This window comes from Enhydra lutris, unplaced genomic scaffold (assembly GCF_002288905.1).
Source record: "Enhydra lutris kenyoni isolate GAN:26980312 unplaced genomic scaffold, ASM228890v2 scaffoldscaffold92, whole genome shotgun sequence".
In the NCBI taxonomy this organism is placed as follows: Eukaryota; Metazoa; Chordata; class Mammalia; order Carnivora; family Mustelidae; genus Enhydra; species Enhydra lutris.
In genome coordinates, this window is record NW_019154176.1 from 2,307,593 (window position 1) to 2,327,745 (window position 20,153).

Here is a 20,153-nt window from a genome sequence, read left to right on the forward strand (position 1 = left end):
GCCTCAGTGGGTTAAGCCTCTGCCTTCAGCTCAGGTCATGATCCCAGCGTCCTGGGATCAAGCCCCACATCGGGCTCTCTGCTTAGCGAGGAGCCTGCTTCCCCCCTCTCTCTCTGCCTGCCTCTCTGCCTACTTGTGATCTCTGTCTGTCAAAAAAATAAATAAAATCTTAAAAAAAAAAAAAAAGGAGTCCGGATAACAGGGCTTTCCAGAATCTTTTATTACCAATCTTCCTTCCAAAAGCAGTGAGGGACACAGAGAAATAATAATGAGACAGAATCTCCAGCAGTCAGGTAAGTCAGGTGTCCCGTCATCCCCCCAGCTCTGGCAGCCTCGTTTGATAAAGAGCAGTGAAGTGGCAAGAATTCCTGGCAGCTGAAATGGAAGAAAGAAATATTGAACCAACCCGAAGGACCTCTAGAACCCAAAGCAATTTGGATAGACTGAGAGGGGGACTGGAGCATCTTCTCCAGAAAGTGAAGGGCAGGGTTTTACAGAGAGCCAAAACTCCCCCCACCCCCATAGTCAGGCTAGAGTCACTTTGAACCTGTTTCCCCAATCAATCTCAGTCGTGAGCAGACTTTTTTCATTTTCCCTTTGTTTCCCACAGATCTTATCAACACCCTCTTCTGCCCTACCCTGGGTCCTGAGAACTACATTTCCCAGAAACCCCAGCCATTCACTTCCGGTTAGGTTTTCCCAATAGTAAACACCTGCAGGAGATGAGATTGGAGGAAAAGTTGGAGTATTTCTTCCCGGCTGCTTCCTCTCTCTACTGTTCGTCCAGAGCTCTTCGAGAGGGCGGCTGCGGGCGTATGACCTCTCTTCCTTGGCTCTTGCTTTCCCCACCTTCAGGCCCAGGAGAAGTAAAATCTCCCTGTGTTGCTAGCCCCTGGGCACCTCACAGTTCAGCAAGGAAACCCCTGAAAACTTAAAAGGACCACCTGGGGGCTGCATTCTGTTGCCTGCTGGGATCTTGACTATTACGATGTCCTTGAGGAAGAGAGCGTGGTATAGTTTGCAAACATATATATTCAATATAAATTTGTACGGTGAAAAAAAAATACCCAATTTTAAAATAACAGATCAGGGGCACCTGGGTGGCTCAGTGGGTTAAAGCCTCTGCCTTCAGCTCAGGTCTTGATCCCAGGGTCCTGGGATGGAGCCCTACATCGGGCTCTCTGCTGGGCAGGGAGCCTGCTCCCCTTCCTCTCTCTGCCTGCCTCTCTGCCTACTTGTGGTCTTTGTCAAATAAATAAATAAAATCTTTAAAAAAATAAAATAACAGATCAGATGAATCTCAGCCCGCAGTGATCTGTAGAAGAACACTATTGCATCTTGCAAATCAATCTGGGGGAAGCGCCTGAGTAAAACAAAAAAACTTCCTGGGAGCCTAGAGGGATGGAGGCTTTTTTTTTTTTTTTTTTTTTTTTTACAAAATAAGAGTTTTATTGAGAAAATTCATGTATCATACAATTCACCTTTCTAAAGTGAATCCCTTCATCTTTTTTTTTTTAAGATTTTTTATTTATGTATTTGAGAGAGAGAGAGAGGGAGAGATCACAAGTAGGCAGAGAGACAGGCAGAGGGGGAGGGGGAAGCAGGCTCTCTGCTGAGGAGAGAGCGCGATGCGGCGTGGATCCCAGGACCCTGAGATCATGACCTGAGCTGAAAGCAGAGGCTTAACCCACTGAGCCACCCAGGCGCCCCTCACTTCATCTTTAACGTAACTATTGAGAAGGTAAGATTTATATACACCATTTCGCTATTTGTTTTCCATTTGTGTTTTGTCCTTGTTCTATTGCTCACCTCAACTTTCTTTGATGTTAAGTACTTTCTAGTGCAGTGTTTTAATGCCCTTGTTTCTTTTGCTGGATTTTAAAGTTCGTTTCTTAGCCGTTGCCCTTGGGACGACAATTAACATCGTTAACTGTTCACAGTCTAGTTTGGATCAATACTAAATGAATTTCAGTAGCATATCCAAATTCTACTCCTATATGTCTCTTTTCTCTCCACCCTTCTTTGTGCTATTGTGGTCATATAAGTTACATCTTAATATCAGTACGTATTGCCTTATGCAGATGTCTTTTATTTATTATTTTAAGGATTTTTATGTATTCATTTGACAAAGAGAGACAGTGATAGAGGGAACACAAGCAGGGGGACTGGGAAAAGGAGAAGCAGGCTTCCTGCTGAGCAGGGAGCCAAACCCCTTGGCGTGATCCCAGGATTCCAGGATCATGACCCAACCCGAAAGCAGACGCTTAACCAACTGAGCCACCCAGGGTCCCTACAGTTGTCTTTTAAATGAGGTAGGAGGGGGTGCCGGGTGGCGCAGTGGGTTAAGCCTCTGCCTCCGGCACAGGTCATGTCCCAGGGTCCTGGGATCCAGCCCTGAATCAGCTCTCTGCTCGGCTGGGAGCCTGCTTCCTCCTCTCTCTCTGCCTGTCTCTCTGCCTACTTGTGATCTCTTTCTCTGTCAAATAAATAAAAAAAATCTTTAAATGAAGTAGGAAAAGGAAATTCAGTCCTGGGATGGAGCTCCAGAGCTCAGTGCGGATTCTTGGGGTTCTTCCTCTCCCTCTGCCCCTTCCCCTGCTCATGCTCTCTCTCTAACTCTCTCAAAAGTTAAAAACAAAAACAAAAACAAAAAAAAACCACTTATCACTACCATACAGTAAATTGCCCAATTGAAAAAATCATGTTTCTTGCCTTTCGCTGCTGATTAGAATGCCCATGAGGGCAGAGATTTTTGCCTGTGGAGTTCATTGTTGTATCTACTCTGCCTACAACAACACCTGGTCAAAGGAGATGCTCAGTAAGGTTTGTGGAGTGAAAAAGTGAATGTTAAAACTCTTCTAATGGCTTTCCATCCTACTCAGAATAAACGTCAAACCCCTCTCTGCACCCTACAAGGTCTTTTATGATCTACCTTATCAGTTCCCTGCCCTCATCTCCCCCTACCCTTCTTCTCACTTACCCTGCCCCAGCTACAGGGGCCTCCCCCCGGTCCAAAATAAGCCAAGTGTATTGCTACCTCATGGCCTTTGCACCAGCTGTTTCCTCCAGGTTCTCCCAGATAGGCACATGGTTATCCCTCATCTCCTCAGGTCACTGGTCAAATGTCACCTCCTCAAGGAAGTCCTCCCTGATTCCCTTCCCGATCGTGTCACCCTGCTTTACTCCCTTCCCAGAAGGAATCTTTAACTGAAACGATCATCCGTCCCCTATGCCCACTTGAATGGCAGAAATCCCCAGGGGCCAGAACAGTGCTTGGCACACAGTAGGTGCTCAGTAAAAGAGCTCAGTGTGTTCCTAAGGTCCTAGACCTTACCTGTATCACGGCTGCCTCCAGTGAGCCCCCACTCAAGCTGAAGCTCAGAGTCTTGGTTATTGTCTAGACCTTGAGGGAACAGCCCTGAGGGTACAAATATCAAAGCAGGCAGGACCTGGCTAAGGGCTTCTGGACTCCCAAGTTCCCATCAGCCCCACCCCTTGAGCCAATGAAATTCCTCTCAGATTCAGGCAGGAGAAGGGGACAAAGCCACAAGGATCTTGGCTCCTTCTCACTTGACTGCTTCCCCTATCCCAGCATCTTCCCTGGCCTCCTTGTTCCCTCTCCTCACCTAGAACATACACTTACTCCCCAGTATCTATCTGTTGTGACCTCCAAGTGTGGTGAATAAGAGTATGACCAGATGTCCCAAGTTATTGCTAGCTATGTGACCCTGGAGAAGTCACACATCACTCTGTGCCTCAGTTTCCCCAACTGTAAACGGGACCCACTGGATCTCCCACCCAAGATTTTTGAGAGGATCAAGAGAAAAAAAATCTACATGAAGTACATAACAGTGGTCTGAGAGCCAGTATTCAGCGACTGTTAGTTATTTCTGGGTGCTCTTTACATATGAACAGAAAGGCTAACATGTATCTAGCACCTTCTCAGCTATTTACATGTGTTTTCTCACTTATTTATCACTCTAACCTCATCAGGTGGGTACTATTCCTTTTTCTGTTTTGTGGGTGAAGAGTCAGTTTCAGAGAAATTAAGAGACCAGACACAGTGGGTGGGGCGATGGGGCCTCCACTTCCCCCCCTGCAGTCACAAACATGCTCCCCTTTCTAGGCCCCTGGCAATTCTTGGTTCTGGAAGCTTGAGTTGCCTTGAGCTTGACCGGGTTCAATGCCCCCTTTACTTAATATGCATTGATTAAGTGTCTCCTGTGAGCTAAGCACTGGGAACCCAGCAATGTACAAAACAGATATAATTCCTGCCTTGGTGGGGCTACCATTTGAGTGGTGAGCACAGGTAATAAAACAGCGATAACACTGTCAGGTGGTGAGTAAGCGCTGGGAAACTTTCTGTGCCTCAGTCTCCTCATCTATAAAATGGGAGAAAAGTACTCCCCACCTCATGATATGCAATGGGGACGGGATTCACCAAGTGAATGTCTGGCCCTGTGGGAGCTATCACTCTCCCAAAATGATCATTGTTCATCATTACTGCTATATTTTAAGACCTCTGTAAGGCAAGCTGTGTAGCCTGTGTAGCCCAGGGAAGACTCAGGCCAAACCCAGCTCCACCAAAGCCACCTAAACCGACATTGAACTGTCCCCTCCCTGAACCTCAGTTTCCCCATAGGAAACTTGAAGATGGGAACACTGAGCCCCCAAGGTTGTGTAGTCAGAATGAAGTGAACACCCAATGACGGTTGTTCTCTTTAGCTCTTGACCCCTCTCGCTGGGGTTCCGGCAAATACGCAATTTTTCTAAAAGTCACCAGCCCTTGGGGTCTGCCTAGATGATATCTAACAAAGTCTCGAGTTACCTCCTGGTGGGTGATGTCTGTGGACACGTTGTGCCCATCACACGCTGTGGTCCTGATGGATTTACCACGGCTCCTGGGGCAGGAGTAACCAACCAGTTGTCATTTCAAAGGAGAAGACGGAAAGATCTGTGTAGTTCTTCTCCCCACGGCACTTCCACTGCAGAGAGGAGAATAATCACTTGAAAACTCCCTTTCAAATATCAAAATAATAAAAAACAATAGAAATCACGGTCACCATGGCTACTGTCTAGAGCAATCATGCTATTCTGGGGCTTGTGCCGAAAGCCTCCTTTTCTCGAGCCCATCATGGCTCAGAACCCTTCATGGCTGTCATCTTACTTGGGGTAAAAGCAGAATGCCTCACCATGGCCTCCAAGGCCCGGCACGATCGGCCTACCTAGTCACCCCTAGGCCTTCATCTGCCCCCACCCTCCCTCTTACTCACTCAGCTCCAGTCACACTGGTTCCCTCACTCTGTCCCCAGAGCCCTGAATAGTGCCCAGCACACAGTAGGTGCTCACTAAAGATTAGTAGAAGGGCTGTAAGAATGAATGAAACATGTTCTCCACCATCTCAAGCCTCAGCGGCCAAAACTGGGATGCCAGAAGCCCCCTACTCATCGTGGGCTGCCTCCCAAGCCTGCCCATGACCCCACAGCATTCCTGTACCCAAAACTCAGAAGTGAAACAATCCTAGAGACAGACAATGCTTTTTCCTTCCAAACTCTCCCTGGCCCCAGGAGCCCCTTCTAAACTACCTGCCTTAGGAGCTTCCGACGACACAGGCAGACAGGTCCTGCTCCTTAAACACCAAGACTCAAGAAGTAAACGCTGCCACCTCCCACCCCAGGGGGATGGTTATTTAAAAAAAAGAGAGAGAGAGGGGTGCCTGGGTGGCTCAGTGGGTTAAGCCTCTGCCTTCAGCTCAGGTCATGGTCTCAGGGTCCTGGGATTGAGCCCCGCCCGTATCAGGCTCTCTGCTTGGGGGGGAGCCTGCTTCTCCCCTCCCTCTCTCTGCTTACTTGTGATCTTTGTCTGTCAAATAAATAAATAAAATTTTAAAAAAGAGAGAGAGAATAACACATGTTGGCAAAGGTGCCGAGAAACTAGTACCCTTGTGCATTGTTGATGAGAACGTGAAATGGTTCAGCTGCGGTGGAAAACAGTACGGAAATCCCTGAAAAAAATTAAACAGAGAAATATCAGATGACCCAGCAATTTCATTCCCATATGCATTCCCCAAAGAACTGAACAGAGACTTGAAGAGATAAGCGTATGCCCATGTTCATGCGCAATGTTCACAATAGATAAAAGGTGGGAAGAACTGAAGTGTCCATCGATAGGGGAATGGATGAATCAAATGTGGTATATCTCTGTACAATGGAAGGTGATTCCGCCTTAAAAAGGAAGGAGATTCTGACCCATGCTTACAACCTGGAGGACATTATGCTCAGTGAGATAAGCCAATCACAAAAGGACAAATATTGCAGGATTCCATTTCCATGAGATCCCCAGCGGAGTGACATTCACAGGGACAGGAAGTAGAATGGTGGGTCGGAGGTGGTGGAGGGTGGTGATGGTCGCATAACCACATGAATGTACTTGATACCCCTGAACTGGACTCTTAAAGATGGTTAAGAATGCCAGTTTATGGGGCGCCTGGGTGGCTCAGTGGGTTAAAACCTCTGCCTTTGGCTCAGGTCATGATCTCAGGGTCCTGGGATCAAGCCCCGCATCAGGATCTCTGCTCAGCAGGGAAGCCTGCTTCCCTTCCTCTCTCTCTGCCTGCCTCTCTGCCTGCTTGTGATCTCTGTCAAATAAATAAATAATCTTAAAAAAAAAAAAAAAGAATGCCAGTTTATGTGAGGGGTCTTGTACCATGATAACACACCTGGGATGTGGATGGAGCTCACCTTCTCCGTGACCAAGTCCCATTCTGTGGAACAGTCATCTGGCTCATCGTAACCTCTGTAATTCTTCCTCAGGGTCGCGAAGATGTGCTCCAAGGCCATTTCTTGAACCTCATAGATGAAACTGGAAGTGATGGGCCCACAAAACAGCAAGGTGCCCCCTGTGGGGAGGTTTCCTGGGGACAGAGCAGGTGGGTGGGGTTCCCCTTCTGCTTTCTTTCTTTTAAGACTTTATTTATTTCAGAGAGAGAGAAAGAGAATGGGTCGGGGGAGGGGCAGAGCGAGAAGGATCAGCAGACTCCCCAATGTGGGGCTTGAACCCGGGAGCCTGAGATCATGACCTGAGCCCAAGGCAGATGCTTAACCACTTAACCAACGGAGCCACCCAGGTGCCCTCCCTTCTGCTTTCTTTTACTTCTTTCACAATCCCCCCCTCCCGCCCCCAGCTATGAGTCTGCACTGGAGGAGGACAAATTCTGGCTGCCATCACCCCCGAGAGAGGGACAGGGGGAAGAGCGTGGGTCTCGAGCTCCGTGCATCTGGTCGTACCCACCACAAACTTGAATCATCTGCTCTTCTGAATCACCCACATGCCTGCTCCACGCCCCCTATTTGGCTGGAACGCAATTAAAGATTTGAAGATCATCTTTAGCAACTGAATCAATCACTGCACAAAAGGGGCAAATTTCATGTTCTATTTTTTAAATCAAGGTCTAAATTAAAAAGTTTTCTGGATGAGGTAAATAGTCACATGTGTTCCAAATCCACAAAGCACAGAGGGGTAGACGACGGAAAGTCTCCCTCCCACCTTTTTCTCCCAGCCAACGAGTTCCTCCCACTCCACTACGGGGACGGTGACTGTTTCCTGTGTCCCCAAAGAGATATTCGATGTGTGTCAAAGCAAAGCGTAGTCTCATTATCCTTCTCCCTGCTTTATCCTATTCTCGTGGTTCCGCGTCTGGCTGTTGTTAGCAAGACTAGCAGTGGCTCCTGGTGCCAGTGGGATTTGTCATTTCTGGGCACATGGGTCTGGCTTCCCGCTGCCAGCAGCCAAGGGCTCCCTGTGGCCTCTCAGCCCACGTAGGCCCTCAAGCAACACTGATGGGCGATGAATCAGTACTGCAGCTCACTCGCCAGTCGAGTGGGAAAACAGCCCCCTGTTCAGTGCTGCTCCCAGATGCCCCCCTCCCCCTACAGGGCTGAGCCCACCTGCCTGCAGGGGCGTCCTTTATGGGCAGCGTTCCCTTCCCTGCCTCACTTCCCCCCTGTCCCTCCAGGTCCCTCTTGGGATCCCCTCTCAATCCAAGAACGTCAGTATAAATGAACCACCCTTCTACTGATGCTTACAATCTCCTGCCTATCCTGGTATATACATCCTTCTGGGCCCCAGCGAGCAAATCCTTGGATGATTTCTAGGGATGGGATAGCTGGGTCAAAGCATCCGTGCTTTGTCATTTTGGCGGGTTTGGCTCCACAGCCCTCTGCTTCTGACACCTTTCAAAACCCCAGCAGTTTTCACAGCTTTGCCTAGTGCTTCGCCACCAAGCGCCCGGGAGATGGTGAATGAAATTAACTCGGCCCGTTTCCTAGACCCCTTGAGGGGACGGCGGAGGGTTTTGGTTCTTCGCCCCATGTCTGGAGACCCAATCTCCGGCCCCAGGGACCCATGGGCCAGGTATCACCCCATGGATGGCTCCTGGGGGGGAGGTGCAGTGCTTCTATCGATTGGATTTCTTTCTAATGTGGGGTGGGAACAGCGGCCAATGTGGAACAATGTGGAATAGGGCAAGGACCACAGCGACAACTATGATGTCAACAATGAGAATGGTAACCATGGACAGGAGACACTGGAAGACACAGAGGGGCTGGAGGAGGCTGGAAGCCTGCTCAGCCAGTGTCCCTGCAGGGGTGGGGACTGTCCCTCCCCCAACCTCAGGCCTTGCGGGCTCTTCTGTTTGTAAGAACTCAGCCCCCGGTGGGATGTAGAGCTGCTTTCTTTCATGGGGCGTTTTCCTGCATGTCGTGCAGGATGCATGCACCGAGGTGTTCTTGGAGCCACTAGCTGGAGCTCCATTTCATGTCCTGAATTTTCTGGGCACCAGGGAGACCCTAGGAGGGGACCTCCAGGTCAGTAAAGGCTCTGCGCATTGACAGCCGGCACCCGTGGTGATACAGGAGGGTCGGTGGAAAGGACAGAATGGAGACAGGAGGAGGGGAGGAGAAGCAGGCGAGAACTCTTGCAGATGGGGGGAGGTGCTGTAGGGAAGATGCTGGGTGAGAGGTCGGTGGCTGCAGGGTTGGTGGGGAGGTGGAAGGAACTTATGTTTGCTGGCCTATGTTTCAGATAAAATTCACAAGCCCCATGGTAAACGATGAGAAAGACAGCCAGCAGAGGGGATGTCTTGAAGTCACCCATCAAGAACCTGCGCTCAGTCTGGGCCTCAGTTTCCCCGTAGATAAAATGTGAGCATGGGACCAGCTCAAGGGGCATCAGTAAGTTCTGGAGATCGAATGGAGGCCAGATGGGGGCAAAGCAGGTCAGCTCCCGGCTCTCCTTTCATCTAGTTGATTATGATTATTAAAATCTCTTTGCTGGGGCACCTGGGTGGCTCAGTGGGTTAAAGCTTCTGCCTTTGGCTCGGGTCATGGTCCCAGGGTCCTGGGATCGAGCCCCACTTCGGGCTCTCTGCTCAGCAGAGAGCCTGCTCCCCCCCCCTCTCTCTGTCTGCCTCCCTGCCTACTTGTGATCTCTCTGTCAAATAAATAAAAATAAACTCTTAAAAAAAAAATCTCTTTGCTAATTGAGGCTCTGAGTTGCCAGACCATCCCATGGCTGGGCTTATCTAGTCCTGATATGGAAAGGCAGGAACACGCCGTGGATACACACCTGGCGACGCCAGGGCCCACAAGGACAAACATGGATGCAGGGCTTAGCAGTTGTGGAACCCCCGACAAGTGGTTCATGTAATAGATTGTGGGGATTAATATTAATATTACTACCTCGTGCCTCTAGGTGACCAAGGTGGCTGGATAGATATCCAGGAGTCCATATGGCCTACAGGTCTCATCTTCAGAATCTGTCCCTAATCTGCCCACTTCTCCCCGACTTCACAGCCTCACTCGGCCCAGCCCCCACTGTCTCCCACCTAAACCAGCACAGTCCCTCCACCCTAGTCTCTCAGTCTGGCCCTCGTACCCCACACTCTGTTCCCCCAATGACCACCAGAGGGCGCTTGTGAGCACCTGAGTCCCGGCGCCTCCCTCCTGTGCTCAGAATCCTCCATGGCTCCCAACACCATAAAAAACAATTTTGCTTTTCTGAATGAGATCTCAGAGACTTTGGAGGGACGGGTGTAAAGGGTAAAATCGATCAGATTCTCTGGTGGGCTGGACGTAGGGGATGAGGACTCTTTGATTCCTCCAAGCTAAACTATGGATAAAATAGCGTCCACGTCTTACTGAAAATGAAATGGAGGGGCACCTGGGTGGCTCAGTGGGTTAAAGCCTCTGCCTTCGGCTCGGGTCATGATCCCAGCATCCTGGGATCGAGTCCCGCATCGGGCTCTCTGCTCAGCAGGGAGCCTGCTTCCTCCTCTCTCTGCCTACTTGCGATCTCTGTCAAATTAAAAAAAAAAAAAGAAAAAGAAAATGAAATGGAATTTTTCAGGCACAGGACCTGTCCAATAAATATTTGCTGAGTGGAGTCATTAAGAAAGAAAACGAGATGATAAAGCTTCAGGGAGAAGGAGGGTGGGGGCAGGGTGCTTTTAACAGTGAAGGTTGTTTATGCTCTGAAAGGTGACCCCACTAAGGATCTCCCTGAAACCTCAAATTGAAATAACCAGAGTTTTACAGTAACACAATAAGAAAGGAAAACAAAAAATGCTGGAGACAAATTTTACCTAAGGTGGGATAATCCACTCAGACAAAATTCTAAGGGAAATGGGAATGGGGAAGCTGGGAGCTGGCCTTTGGGGAGTTAGCCACGGCTACATGTGAGAATAAGCAAGATGCATAAAATCGGCAACACGCTGTCTGCTTGCTCATGCTCCAAACTTTCATATCTCATGTACTTGAACATGTGCTAATGCAGACACGATGATAGCAACAGTGTTGTGTTAGTGGGAACACATACACATGAGCCGATGGAACAGAGCAGTGTGCCCAGGAAAGACCCAAGGATAATGGAAATTAGTGTAGGAAGGAGAGGACTGACCCCTACCTCACACCACACACACATAAGCAAACTCCCAAAAGCCAAAGAGCTCAAAGTGAGAAATCAAGACTTCCAATTATGGGAAGAAAACCTGGGAGACTATAATGTTATGGCCTGGGGTAGGGGAGGAGTTCTAAGCGAGATATATCATGAAGGAAAAGATGGATGGATCTGATGCCATCCTATGAGACATCACAAGCACTGAAAAATAGGGGATGCTGATGGCAGGGGTTTGTAATAAGTGCAAGGAAGGATTCACCTGGGGGTGGGGTGGGAGTTTGGGGGGATGGGTGCAGATCTAACTTACAAACAAGAGAGTGCCTCTATTTTCTCTGGTTGCTCCATACCAGCCAACAAAGCCAAGCAGCACCGTGAGGCAGCCCACTGCCGGGCGCAGACAGCCAGTGTTAAGGAGATATGCAGAGGATAGCCCAAGGACCTTTGCCAGGACAGCCTCTCTGAATTTGACATAGATGCCCAGGCCAATGAGGATCACACCAGACATCTTTAGGACAGAAATCAGACAGGAAAAGATAGTCTGTTAGTTGTATACAAATAGAACTCAGGGGCGCCTAGGTGGCTCAGTGGATTAAGCCACTGCCTTCGGCTCAGGTCATGATCTCAGAGTCCTGGGATCGAGCCCCGCATCGGGCTCTCTGCTCTCTCGGGGAGCCTGCTTCCTCCTCTCTCTCTGCCTGCTTGTGATCTCTCTGTCAAATGAATAAATAAAATCTTTAAAAAAAAAAAAAAACAAATAGAACTCTCCCAGGGTGGGGGGGGGCGGGGGGGGGGGGGGGGGAGGGGAAGAGCAAAGGCCAATAAAATCAGCAAAAACATTAAAAAATGTTAATACCCAGAGTTAGTGAGGATGTGGAGAGACATTCTTATATACTGTTGCCAGACAACAAGCTTTTTTAAGGGGGAGGGCATGCGGAAGGACACTTTGCGATTCATATTTAAAATCTTAAAGATTTTACAATAAAACCCTTTACCTAGAATTTACATTTGTAGATATTCAACATAATATCTGATATCCTCATAGACACATACATACATACCTCAGCATTAGAATGCTCAGGGAGGAAACTACCTGAAGCAATCAATAGTACAGATTGGGTAGGTAAATCACGGCACAGCCATACAATGGGACTCTAGACAGTTTTTTCTTTTTTTTTTTTTTTAAGAGTTACTACCAATTCTTTTTTTTTTTTTTTAAGATTTTATTTATTTATTTGAGAGAGAAAGAGAGCATGAGAGTAGAGAGGTCAGCAGGAGAAGCAGACTCCCTGCTGAGCAGGAAAGCCCGATGTGGGACTCGATCCTGGGGCTCCAGGATAATGACCTGAGCCAAAGGCAGTTGCTCAACCAACTGAGCCACCCAGGCGCCCCTCTAGACAGTTTTTTCAAATGATGCTCTAGGACAAGGTTTGGCAATCTGTGTGTGTGTGTGTGTGTGTGTGTGTGTCTACGCGCGGGTGCGCGCAAAGCCCCAGAAATTGTGAGTTTTGGATGCCATAGGCCTCTGTTGAAACAACTCAGCTCTGTCAGCAGAGCTTAAAGACAGCCATGCACAATTCATAAACAAATAGATTTCATTTACAAATAAATAATAGCGATCTATCCATTTATCTCTCTATTTACAAGGCTGTAGTTGTCTGACCCTTATTGTCGGAGGAGAATGTTTACCAGTATGGCAGTCGTGCTCTTTGGTATTTATGCAACCGAGCTGAAAACTAATGTTTACACAAAAGCCTGCGCATGGAAGTTTCCAGAAGCTTTATTCATCATTGCCAAAACTGGAAAGCAACCAGGACAGCCTTCAGCAGGTGAATGGATAAACTGTGGTGCATTCAAGGGACTATTAGCACTAAAAAGAAATGAGCCATCAAGCCATGAAAATATATGAAGGAAACTCACACTCATATTGGTGAATGAGAGAAGCCCATCTGAAAAGCTTACGCAGTGTACGATCCCAAGTATACGTCATTCTGGAAAAGGCAGAACTATGGAGACAGTAGAGGACCAGTGGTCGCCAGGGGTGAGTGGGGAGGTAGGGAAGACGGGTGGAGCACAGAGCACCATTATATGGTGAACTACTCCATAAATACTAAAATGGTGGATTCATTGTCAATGAATCCATAGAATGTACAACACCAAGAGTGAACTCTAATGAAAATTATGCATTCTGGGTGATGATAAAGCCCGTGGAAGTTCATCGATTGAATTGTAGCAAACTTACTGCTCCGGGGGGAGTGTTGCTGATGGGGGAGGCTGCGCATGTGTGGAACAGGGGTATATGGGAAATCTCAGTACCTTCTGCTCAATTGTGCCGTGACCCTAAAACTGCCCTAAACATGAAATCTATCCAAAAGGAGGGGAAGTTAAATTTTTTTAGAGGGAAAAAGTGGATCGTAAAGCAATAGCTTTCCTGTGTTCATTTTGCTGTTTTTAAAAGGTATATAGAAAAATCTGGAAGGGTGTGAAAGTGGTGATGGTATTTATTCAGCACTGTTCCCATGATAGGCATAAGCTCTTTAAATGTTCTATCTCATTTAATTCCCATGAAAATGTTACAACACCAGTAACAAGATGAGGAGTGATATTTAATAGCCTCCTTTTTCCTGGTGACCTTTCCTTAATGCCATTCTGCTATCAAAACAATTGCCTTTTTTTTTTTTTTTAAGATTTATTTTAGGGGAGCCTGGGTGGCTTAGTTGGTTCAGCATCCGCCCTTGGCTCAGGTCACGGTCTCGGGGTCCTGGGATTGAGCTCCACCTCTGACTCCTGGCTTAGTGGGGAGCCTGCTTCTCCCTCTCCCTCGGCCCCTCCCCCACTCTAATAAACAAATAATAACAAGTAAACAAATAAAATAAAAATCTAGGGGCGCCTGGGTCGCTCAGTGGGTTAAGCCGCTGCCTTCGGCTCAGGCCATGATCTCAGGGTCCTGGGATGGAGCCCCGCATCGGGCTCTCTGCTCAGCAGGGAGCCTGCTTCCTCCTCTCTCTCTGCCTGCCTCTCTGCCTGCTTGTGATCTCTGTCTGTCAAAAAAAAAAAAAAACAAACTTTAAAATAAAAATCTAATAAATAAAATCAAAAAAGAAAAAAAAGATTTATTTTGCGAGAGGGGAGGTGCAGAGGAAGAGATTTGTTTTTTGTTAAAGATTTTATTTACTTATTTGAGAGAGAGAGGGGCATGAGCAGGGGGAAGGGCAGAGGGAGAAGCAGACTCCGCATTGATCTGATAAGGGACTAGATCTCAGAACCTTGGGATCACACCCCGAGCGGAAGGCAGACGTTTACCAACTGAGCCACCCAGGCGCCCGAGAGTCTTTTTTTTTCTTTTAAGGATTTATTTATTTATTTGAGAAAGAGAGAGAAAGCACATATGAGTGGGGGAGGGCCAGAGGGAGAGAGAGAGAGAATTCCAACCAGGCTCTGTGCTGAGCCCATGGTTGGGGGGGGCGGGGGAGCTCGATCTCACCACCTGGAGACCACGACCTGAGCCCAAATGCAGAGTTGTCTGCTTAACTGACTGCGACACCCAGGCACCGCAAAACAAATCCTTGTTAACGATGAACATTTTGGGTTGCTTTTATAGTAAGAAAAAAAGGTGTTTTGAAAAATTTAAAGGACCCCCCCAAAATAACCACTACCTCTTTTTTTTTTTTTTAAGATTTTATTTACTTATTTGACAGAGCACAAGCAGGGGGAGTGGGAGAGGGAGAAGAAGGCTTCCCGCCAAGCAGGGAGCCTGATGGCAGAACTCGATCCTAGGACCCTGGAATCATGACCTGAGCCGAGGGCAGACACTTAACAACTGAGCCATCCAAGTGCCTAACAGTCACCCCATCTTGTCCTTCCCAAACAACTTAGTGTTCTACAGGATTTGACCTAGAGTCAAGCTCTTCTTCAGCCACCAATCCCAGCCCCAACCCCCTCCCCTTCTGCCCAGCGCCCCCTCCCCCATCACACGCCTCTGTGCTTGATTTCACTGACTCTGGGTGAACAGAGCCTACACCTGTTCCCAGTGTGTCCTGCTCCTTGTCAGTCTGCCCTACATCTTTCCTGCTTCTCCGGGGACCACCGATCTGGATGCCAGTGAATTTGGATCAACTTATTTCTGTCTTTGAAGGAGCCAGTTACGGAGGAAGGGCTGCAAAGCCCCAGGGCCTGGGTAGTGACATACTTACAACTCTGAAGCCATTGAAGAAAGATAACAGTCTCTTCGGGGAAGAATACAGAGTGTGCATTTCATCCACGTTGGCCAGACTGGGGGTTCCGGATGTTCAGGTCGGCATCTTCCTGAATAAACCTCAGGGCTCCTGTTTCCCCTGATGGTATAGGTCTAGGACCAGGGGCACCAAGGCTGACTTGTCCCTCTCTCTCCTGGCTGTCCGATCGTCTGCCAGCGAGGTGCCCCAGCAGCCACCCCTCTGCAGTCATAAGCCTCTATCACGTCACAATTGGATGCCAGAGCGAGGGTCCCCGTGTCCAGGAAGCAGGTACCCTGAGCTACCCCTGCCGGTTCCTCATCCTCCAAACAGGCTGCACCAGGGGTGGAGAAAAGGCATGATGGGCTGCCCTGGTACCCCCCAGATGCCACTTGGGCCCTGTGGGCATAGCGTTCAGCACTGACCGCTCTTGCGGTTAATGCCCCCACTAAACTGGGGGCTCCAAGTGGGCAGGGTTCTGAGCTCTGCCCTAGTCACGGTTGTGTTCCCAAAGCTTGGCACACAGAGAAACCAATATGGAATGAATGAATGAAGGAGCTCCAGGAAGCAGGATCTGGCTACAAGCCATCAGGTCCCCCAAGCTTCTGCCTCCTCATTCACTCATGTGACTCATCCTCACCCTTCTCACGGGGCTCAGAGGACAAGGTAACTGCTCAGGGAGACCCAGGGATCAAGGTCAAGGCTGGGCTTTGAAACTCCAAGAGAGACATGAAGGTGGGAACCTCTGACAGCGCTCCACCCTCCCCACTCCAGCCCCCCTCCCCACTCCCCGCCAAAACCTTTTCTTTCTCCCTCTGCTCAGCCACAGCAGGTGAAGCAAATTTCCTTGAGCCCAAGTGCCATTGATCGGCGGGCCCTGATGAGATGTGCGTAGCAGGCATTTCAGAGGAAAAATTGTGCATGTAGGCATCGAGACACCCCCCCCCGGCACACACATTTGAATTAATTTAACGAATGTTTGTCAAATTATCTGCTTCTTGGAATATGTGGAACTAAAAATTTGCACGTAGGAGTGACCATCTACTCCGCGACTGCGGGTCACGTTCCCATCTAGGAGGGTGTCCTTTCACGACTTTCTCTAAAAGGTCACTGAAATAAAGAGCCCAAGAGCCAGGTGCAGAGGGCCCGAAAATGAGGATGCACAGGAGGGTGAGAAAATGGAGGCGCAAGGGAGTATGGGAAAATGCAGGGATGCAAATGAGGGCTTGAAAATGTGGGCAAAAGTGGACAGGAAAGGGTTGGTGCTCAAAGAGGGCGGGAAAATGAAGGATAAATAAGGGCAGGGAGGGGGCTCCTGGGTGGCTTAGTGGGCTAAAGGCTCTGCCTTCAGCTCAGGCCCTGATCCCAGAGTCCTGGGATCGAGCCCCACATCGGGTTCTCTGCTTGGCAGGAAGCCTGCTTCCTCCTCTCTCTCTGCCTGCCTCTCTGCCTACTTGTGATCTCTGTCTGACAAATAAATAAATAAATAAAAGTTTAAAAAAAAAAAGCGGGGCGGGGAGGATGGGAGGCCCACTGGAGGCTGAAGGAGAGCTGACCTGCCAAGGCCAGAGGAATACAGGACCCTTAGATGGAGGCGTGAGGTACCTCCCCCAAGCCCCGCCCCCGCGGCAGCCCCGCGCGGAAGCCCCGCCCCCGCCCCGCCCCGCCTCGGCTTACCAGCAAAGAACAGGCGTGCGTCTCGGCCTCTCGCGCCCCCTGGCGGCCATCAGCGGAAAGCGCGGCCCTACGGGGGCCCCTACTAGTCAGTCTCCCAGCCAAGCCACCGCTAAGTGCACCTCGGTGCCCCAGACCCACTCGGGTCAGCAGGATGAAATGGAGTGTGTCTGTGACGCACCCTGCAAGTCCCCCTAACCCACGCCAACTGAATTGGTGCGAAGAAACAGAATTGTGCAGGCATCTGGCGAATTACAAATTGTGCAAGCATCCGGCGAATTGTAAAATGTCAGATGCTTGGAAAAAAAAAAAAAACAAAATTAGTGCAATCTATCAGTGATAGTTCAAAGGTTCTAGAAAACCGTGAAAAGCTTCTCTTGAAGGGAAGCTACAGAACCATTAGGAAAACATTTAAACATTATTGTAGAAATAGAACTACTCCAATATTTGCTTAATAATAGAGCTTAAGGTGTGTTAAGATAGTCCTAATTCATTTCTCCCCCGCCTGGTCTCCTTCGTTATATTTTAGGAGATTTTTTAAAAGATTTTATGTATTAAAAAAAAAAGATTTTATGTATTTATTTGAGGGAGAGGGAGAGAGCATGAGTTGGGGGAGTGGCAGAGGGAGAGGGAGAAGTTGACTCCCCACTGAGCAGGGAGCCCAATGCAGAGCTCCAACCCAGGTCCCTGAGATCATGACCTGAGCCAAAGGCAGATGCTTAACCAACTGAGCCACCTAAGGTGTCCCTAGGAAATGTTTTTCAAAAGCACCGTAACCAAGAAAATCAAGCATCTTAAATACACAATACACACACGTTGGTGCCCTCCCCCAACCCCAGTATCCCATTATGCTGAGCCCACCAATAGGAGCCTCAGGGGATAGGTTCACCCGGTTGATTGTTCATGTAAAATCAACAGCATTGATATATTTGTGCATTTAGGTCCTACAAAACCTGGATCCGACCCTCACCAGGGGCCATTTTATGGGTTAAGTTATTTTAGTCATAATCACTGGGGGCAGAGTGAGAAGTCAGAAAATACTACCCAACAGAAAAGTCTGGAAAGAAAGCAGGAAAGAAAGGTCAGTTTTTCCTGAGGTCTCTCTCCTTGGCTTGCTGATGGACATCTTTTCTATGGTCTTCATGTGGTCTTCCCTCCGGGAGAATCTGTCTCTTAATATTCATCTTTAAAAAAAAAAAAAAAGATTTGGAGGTTATATGCTATGGTGAATGCTGTGAAGTGTGTATACCTGGCGATTCACAGACCTGTACCCCTGGGCCTAATAATACATTATATGTTAATAAAAAAATTTTAAAAAAAGAAAAAAAAAAGATTTTATTTGTTTATTTGAGAGAGAACATAGGCAGGGGGAGGAGCAGAGGGACCAGCAAACTCCCCGCTGAGCGGAGAACAGGACATGGGGCTTGATCCCAGGACCCTGAGATTATGACCTGTACCAAAGTCAGACACCTAATAGCCTGAGCCACCCAGGCAGCCTCTTAATCCTTCCTATGAGGACACCAGTCATATTGGATCAGGTTCCATCCATAGGAACATCGTTTTACCTTCATTTACCAATACTGGTCCATCGGTTGTAAGTAATTGATCACTAATGCAAGACGTTAATAATAGGGCAAGCTGCAGGTTGGGGAGAGAGGAGACACGTAGTAACTCTCTGTGCTTTACATTCAATTAGTCTTCAAGCCTAAAACTTTAAAAAAGTAAACTCTATTAATTAAAAAAAGAAGAAGAAGGGGTGCCTGTGTAGCTCAGTCAGTTAAGCATCTCACTTGTGATTTTGGCTCCATTCATGATCTCATGGGTCATGAGATCAAGCCCTGTGCCTGGTTGCGTGTTCAGCAGGGGGTCTGACTGGGATTCTTTCTCTCCTTCTCCCTCCGATCCTCCCCCGACAAATAAATAAATAATTTTTTTTTTTTAAGAAATCACTGGTGGTGGCATCTGTTTTTTTGCTCCAAACTCATTTGCGTAATTTGACTTTTTTTTTAAAGTCTTTTTTAAAATGAGGAAATGGAACACAAATGCAGAAAACTCCATAAAACACATATGCCTTCTAAATGGGACAAGTGAATCATGACAAAGCAGACAACATTGCAAGCATGTTTTGTAACTTTGTGTAAAAAATATAGTACCGTAGGTATGATTTTTTATAACTTGCTGGGAAGGCAGTGTGGTATATTCCTCTGCTCTGTGGGGAGCCTGCTTCCCCCTCTCCCTCTGCCTGCCTCTCTGCCTACTTGTGATCTCTGTCTGTCAAATAAACAAATAAAATCTTAAAAAAAAAAAAAAAGAAAGAAAATGGAAATCTTGGGGCGCCTGAATGGTTCAGTTGGTTAAGCATCTGACTCTTGATTTCAGCTCAGATCAGGTATCAAGGTCGTGAGTTGGAGCCCCCTGTTGGGCTCCGTGCTCAGTTGAGTCTGCCTGAGATCCTCTCCTTCTGCTCTCCCCCATCATGATCTCAGGGTCCTGGGATCCAGCCCCACGTGGGGCTCCACGCTCAGCAAGGAGTCTGCTTCTCCCTCTTCCTCTGCCCCTCCCCTCACTGGTGCTCATTCTCTCCCTCAAATAAATAAATAAAATCTCTAAGAAAAAACATGGAAATCTCTTCCCTGCTAGTTATTCACTGGGGGCCAGGGTTGTTTTGAGATAAATGAAATCATAAATCCCCATTTTAGAGATGGATAAACTGAGGCATGAAAGTCTAAACACCTTGGTGATGTCACATATAGAGAGAGTCAGATTTTGATCCCAGGGTCTTAATCTTAACCACGACATAGACCTTTTGGTGGTTGCAGGACCCCTGTCCAGCTCTCTGCCCATGAGGACATACACATAGTCTTTCTTATGTTAAAATATAGAATCCAGGGGCTCCTGGGTGGCTCAGTGGGTTAAAGCCTCTGCCTTCAGCTCAGGTCATGATCCCAGGGTCCTGGCATCGGGCCCCAAATCAGGCTCTCTGCTCCGCAGGGTGCCTGCTTCCTCCTCTCTCTCTCTCTGCCTCTCTGCCTACTCGTGATCTCTGTCTGTCAAATAAATAAATAAAATCTTTATTTAATAATAAATATTTTCAAATTAAATTATTATTTATTTAATAATATTATAAAAATTATTAAAAATAAAATATATGTAGAATCCATCACAGCCTTGGAAGTTCAATGGTGAGGAAAAACCATCCCAACACAGCAGATTCCAAAGTTGGGTTTTCAGAACAACCATAACCTTTTTAAAAATTTTTTTAAATTTTGGGGCGCCTGGGTGGCTCAGTGGGTTAAGTCTCTGCCTTCTGCTCGG

The 20,153-nt window shown here is 48.0% G+C and overlaps 1 protein-coding gene across 1 annotated transcript in view; it reads right to left on the reverse strand.

Moving 5' to 3' along the window:
- The window catches only part of LOC111162414 (tetraspanin 16), a 42,039-nt gene that overhangs the window by 7,157 nt on the left and 14,729 nt on the right, over positions 1-20,153 (reverse strand). The window contains 7 exon segments of the mRNA XM_022526823.1: positions 324-375; positions 3,335-3,418; positions 4,829-4,918; positions 4,920-4,985; positions 6,741-6,848; positions 11,261-11,458; positions 15,144-15,222. Coding sequence (XP_022382531.1) covers positions 324-375; positions 3,335-3,418; positions 4,829-4,918; positions 4,920-4,985; positions 6,741-6,848; positions 11,261-11,458; positions 15,144-15,222 — 677 coding nt within the window.